Here is a 5000-nt window from a genome sequence, read left to right as displayed (position 1 = left end):
ATGCGTCTTGCTAATTAAGGGGAAATGTAATTTTTTGGAATATGTCAAACAGATCGTGATGATTTTGGTATCTTTGGAATCCTCTCACTCTCTAGTTTCCAAATATATATTATTGTCTGAAAGTGTCCCTTATACCCACAATCTTGTCCCTGATTGCAGGAGAGGGCTTGAAAGGTATCAGGGAAATTGCAGGTAAGATATGAATAATGTTCACAGAATCAGTCACTATATTGTCTAATGCAGGGGTCTGTACCCTCTGCAAACCATTCTTTGTTTTCCTTGGTGGTGGTTGGGGGGGGGGGGGGTTACTGCCTCCCCCCCCCAACCACCACCAAGGAAAACAAAGAATCCTCTATGTATTCATGGCAGGAGAAAGCGTACAAGTACCATGGGGGAGCGCCCATTGCCAAGTCTGTCTCCTGCCGTGAATATGTAGAGGATTCTATATTTTCCTGGGTAAAGGGTTAGGGAGCTGCAGCTTCCCATGTTGGGGTCACAGGGAGTCACTATATTGTCTAATGAAGGGAGCTGTGCCCCCTGCATTAGACAATATATTGGCTGATTCTGTGTATATTATTCATATTTTAACCCGTCATTTCCCATATACCTTTCATGCCCTGTCCTGCTATCGGAGATAAGATTGTTACCAATGGGGGGTTTCTGCGCAATAAATTCTATATATTTGGAAACTAGAGAGTGAAAGGAATGCAATGATCCAACTGTTCCAAAAGATTATCAGAGGAAATGTATAGCATGATGGCATATAATGCAAGATTTTTTTTTCTTTATATATAGATGACTTCACAACCACTTGGTCATTACAGAGTCAGACCTCAACTGCCTACCCTATCTTTCATATTTTAAGGAAGAACATTTTTCATTGATTATTATTTATGTTTAAATATTCTCAAAATTAATAAAAGTAAACATTTTTTTTTTTTTTCTTCAGGAAAATATAAGTCTGCTTGATGTAATTGTAGTAGTAGCAAGAATTACTCAGATGGTATAACCCCTTTAAGTGTTGTCATTATGTACTCTTAAAATAATGGAAAATTATTAATCTGTCTCTATTGAGTACATTTAAAGTTATTCATATTTCTGGTAGAGATGAGACAGTATTCGTTGAAATTATTATGAAACGAGACTAATAACCACAAAATTCTTGCTGCTACTCATTAATTAAGATATCTAATGAAAAGTTTTTGTGAAACTGTACAACGACAGCTATATCTGTACAATTATTTGACATTCTAAATGACATTTTTATGGCATTCTTTTTATTTATTTACTTATATGAACTTTATTAAGGTCAAGTTTCTCTGATGCAATGCTTTTAAGGGAACCATGTAACATGAGAAAATTGATGGATCTATAGTGATAGGCTAGATCTTTGATATTTAGAGTTGTGATTAGTGCTCTATCTAGGTGCAAACATATTAATTGATTACTGAAAATTTGTTGCATAGGGAACCCCAAGTAGAATGTATACTGTTTGTATGTATAAAAAGCTAGTAAAACATGGATTGCCAAAAATCATGTATTAGTGAATTGTTAAACTTTATGATAATGTTGTTGCTATATTTATATCACAGGGAAAGTGTTGGAACAGCAATATTGCAGAGACTCCTAGACCTGAGTCAAGTGAAGCAGCAGTAGCAGCAGGACAGCTGGATGCAGGAAAATCAACGGCTAAACTAAGCAAGGCCATGAAAGCCTATATTGAAAGAGCAAAATCTCACGGTATGTTGAAAACCAGCATGTAAAGGCCTATTTCCTTCTGTGTGCATACTTCTCTCTTAAGCTAAGGGAATTAAATTTTTATGTGTTTGTTTAATCTTCCTTTTAGATGCATTCATGTTTGAGCAAATTAGTGAGTACGAGATTGGAAGACGACACCTGGCCAATATGATGGGGGAAGATCCTGAAACGTTCACTCAAGAGGATATTGATGTGAGTATTTCTTTCCACTTGTAGTATTTAGAAAGTCGTGGTAGTGGGATTTATTTGGTAGTATTTTTCATTCCATTCTTTTCATGATTTTCTTCACTATCTTCCTCTTCTTTCTCCTCTATCTCAATGCCTACCTTGTCCTCAAGTCGCATGCAATCCAAAACTTATAGGAAATGTTTACACTATGTAAACCATTCATTTACTATGATTCCTTTTTTTTTTCTCTCTCTCTCTTTTTTCTTTACTGTACTTTAAGGCTCTTTTGTATATTTCTGTTTATTTGAGCTTAAAATAATCCACTAAGAATTCATTATCATTCATTATCCCTCATATGCCATTTTTTCTTATGTGAATCCTAGTGATCACAGTATAAGATACTCTAAAGGTCATGAGAACTGTGTTCTAAGCTTGATTTTTATTAATCATTTATTCATCATTCATTCATGACAGGTACATGTAATTTTCATTATTAGTGTTATATTTGGATAGAATTCAAGATTTGTTTTTATATAAACATTTAGTCAGAAGTAAGATGTTATAATGCTGTGGATATTACACTATACTTAATGTTCAGAACAAAATTGACATAATGCATACTTAAACTATTTCAGAATGCTATTGCATACTTGTTGCCATCGGGATTGTTTGAGCCTAAAGCACGACCATTGATGAAACACCCAACAGAAGTCTTTCCAAAAAGGAAAGCAGCCGAATTTGATGAGTCAGGTCGTCCTTTCCACACACTTTTCTACACAGGGCGTCCCGCATACTATCAGGTCCTACATGTAAGAGAAAGAGTCATTTTTATCAGCTTAATGTATATTATCCCCCAGTAGAATCCTCATTATTTCCATTGTCAGGGTATGTCAAAAATCCAGCTAAGCAACAGTTTGGCTGCTAGTATCATTTTGAGATTGTATCTTTAAGGAGTAATACATTTTAGTTGTTTATCTTTAAGATGTATTAATTTTTATGTATTACTTCCATAGGATATAACCACTCATGTCCAGAATCTAGATCGCTTCGCTGATAGAATGGTGAGGTACAGCATCAGCAAGGATAAAGAGAGAACTCTGTAAGTGTTGCAGTTCGAATATAACTTTTTTGGTAATTCATTGGAAGAAAATATTATTACACATTTTTACCATATATTTCATTCCCTTTCATAGATTTTGTATGTTTACAAAAATGAATGCTTCACAGTAATTCTTGATGAATATAATGCTAAGTTTTTTATTGTTAGTAGTTGAAATGTTTATTGTCTTTTGAATAAGAATGCACATGGGGCCTATTGATCCGTAGATGATTTTGAACTGCTGCTCTAGAAACCAAGATTGATATCAGTACATAAATTGAAAACAAAAGATTTAAAGAGGATACATCTTCAGAAATTATCTTTCTGATAATAAATTTTGCCTTTACAAATTATAGACTCTCAGTTCTAATTTATACATATGTGGCAAATTGGAGATCTAGGGATTTACAGCTAACCCGTGACCTAGGAAATATGTTTTTCTTGTCCAGGAACTTGGGAAGCAGCATATGGGTGAGCAAGGAGCAACTTGAATCCATTATAGTGGAAAGTATCCAAGATAGGCATGTAAGTATGGGTAATATAAGAGAGAGAATAAAAAAGAAAAGTCATTTTACAAGAATTTTGATATTTAATATTTCAATAAGCATGAATATATGTGATTATGAAATTACAAATTCATATGTAAATATATAAGATGAGTATAGGCATCTTTTCCATCTACAGTACGACTTCTTCATTAAATCAATGAATCGACTGGCTGATCATCCCTATTCATACCGGGTAGAAGAATTCATCTTGAAGTTCCGTAAAAGTATATCTTCTTCTTCACAGCAAGAGATTCCAAAGGTTTGTGGCACTATCCATTTTTTAAGGCAATATTTGATCCATTTTATGACTTTGAAATGCACATATTAATATCAGTTTATGAATAAAAGCATGAAGATATTAAAATTTGTTTTTTCAGTTGCTATTTACAACAGAAGGTGTACCATACATGAATGCTTCTGGGAGCAGGAAAACAGCAAAAGCAGATGTGACTGTTTATGGCAGGGGCACTGGTAAAATCACGATAAATGGTCAAGACATCCTCTACTTTAAGAATCCTCAAGAAAGAGAACAAGTCAGTATCAGATCTGGTAGAGTAATTATTTTCTAGAACATAGTTGGCCTCTTTCAAGTTATGAAGAATATTTTTACTTGATATTAGAATTTTAGATTTTATATTACATAATGAAAATTGCTACATTAACTATATGCTGCTGGGAAAATGGAATGCTCACTATAGTTTTCTTTTATGAAATCTCTCAACAAAAAGATGGCTCTGCTACCAAGGAGTCAAGTAGGATTCCTTGTGACCTCACCTGGTTTCACCTTTCTTTGAGTTTTGGGCATTTTTTTCTTTCTTTTTTAATTGTATCGATACCATTGTTATTTTTATTATAGATATTATGATTATTGTAGTGAATTCACTTTATTAATAGCAAAATATGGCAAAAATAGAATCTTTATGAAAATCAAGGGAAAGGTTAAACAGGTGGGGTGATAGTACTAGGGTATATGTGTATATATATAGATATTTTTTTCTTTTCTACTTTTACTTCTACTTTTTATACTTTTTACTTTTCTTGTGTGAAAAGGTAATAATAATATTTTTTAGTTTCCATCTAGACTTTGTCTTGTCTTCTTTTCAATTTGAAATGGCAACATTTTTTGAGATGAAGATTAGAATTTAATACCTCATATTATATGTGAAAATACATAGTTATTCTTTGGTGGGAATCATGATTATATGGGTAAACTAATATTTTTTTCATAAGCTTATATTTTTTCTTTTAGGTAGGTAAGAAATTATATCAGTAAGTCAATGTTGTAAAGAACATCATATTCTTACTTGTTAAATTCAAGTTAGATAGTATATAATTTTAGTGTGTATTTTAGAAGTAAATATTACTGATTTTATCATCTCATTGTTTACCACTAATGAATGCATAAGTTATACAATTTTTAGAAGAAA

General features: G+C 32.8%; 1 protein-coding gene across 1 annotated transcript in view; it reads left to right on the top strand.

Moving 5' to 3' along the window:
• Positions 1–5000, top strand: part of mRpS9 (mitochondrial ribosomal protein S9) — a 6209-nt gene that overhangs the window by 409 nt on the left and 800 nt on the right. Inside the window, exons 2-8 of the mRNA XM_027363203.2 lie at positions 1593–1740; positions 1847–1950; positions 2562–2735; positions 2940–3025; positions 3475–3550; positions 3710–3832; positions 3951–4106. Coding sequence (XP_027219004.2) covers positions 1593–1740; positions 1847–1950; positions 2562–2735; positions 2940–3025; positions 3475–3550; positions 3710–3832; positions 3951–4106 — 867 coding nt within the window. The remainder of the gene's footprint in view (positions 1–1592; positions 1741–1846; positions 1951–2561; positions 2736–2939; positions 3026–3474; positions 3551–3709; positions 3833–3950; positions 4107–5000) is intronic.

Source organism: Penaeus vannamei, chromosome 31 (genome assembly GCF_042767895.1).
Source record: "Penaeus vannamei isolate JL-2024 chromosome 31, ASM4276789v1, whole genome shotgun sequence".
Lineage (NCBI taxonomy): Eukaryota > Metazoa > Arthropoda > Malacostraca > Decapoda > Penaeidae > Penaeus > Penaeus vannamei.
The sequence above is the reverse complement of the archived record's forward strand: the minus strand, read 5'-3'. Positions and strand labels throughout refer to the sequence as shown.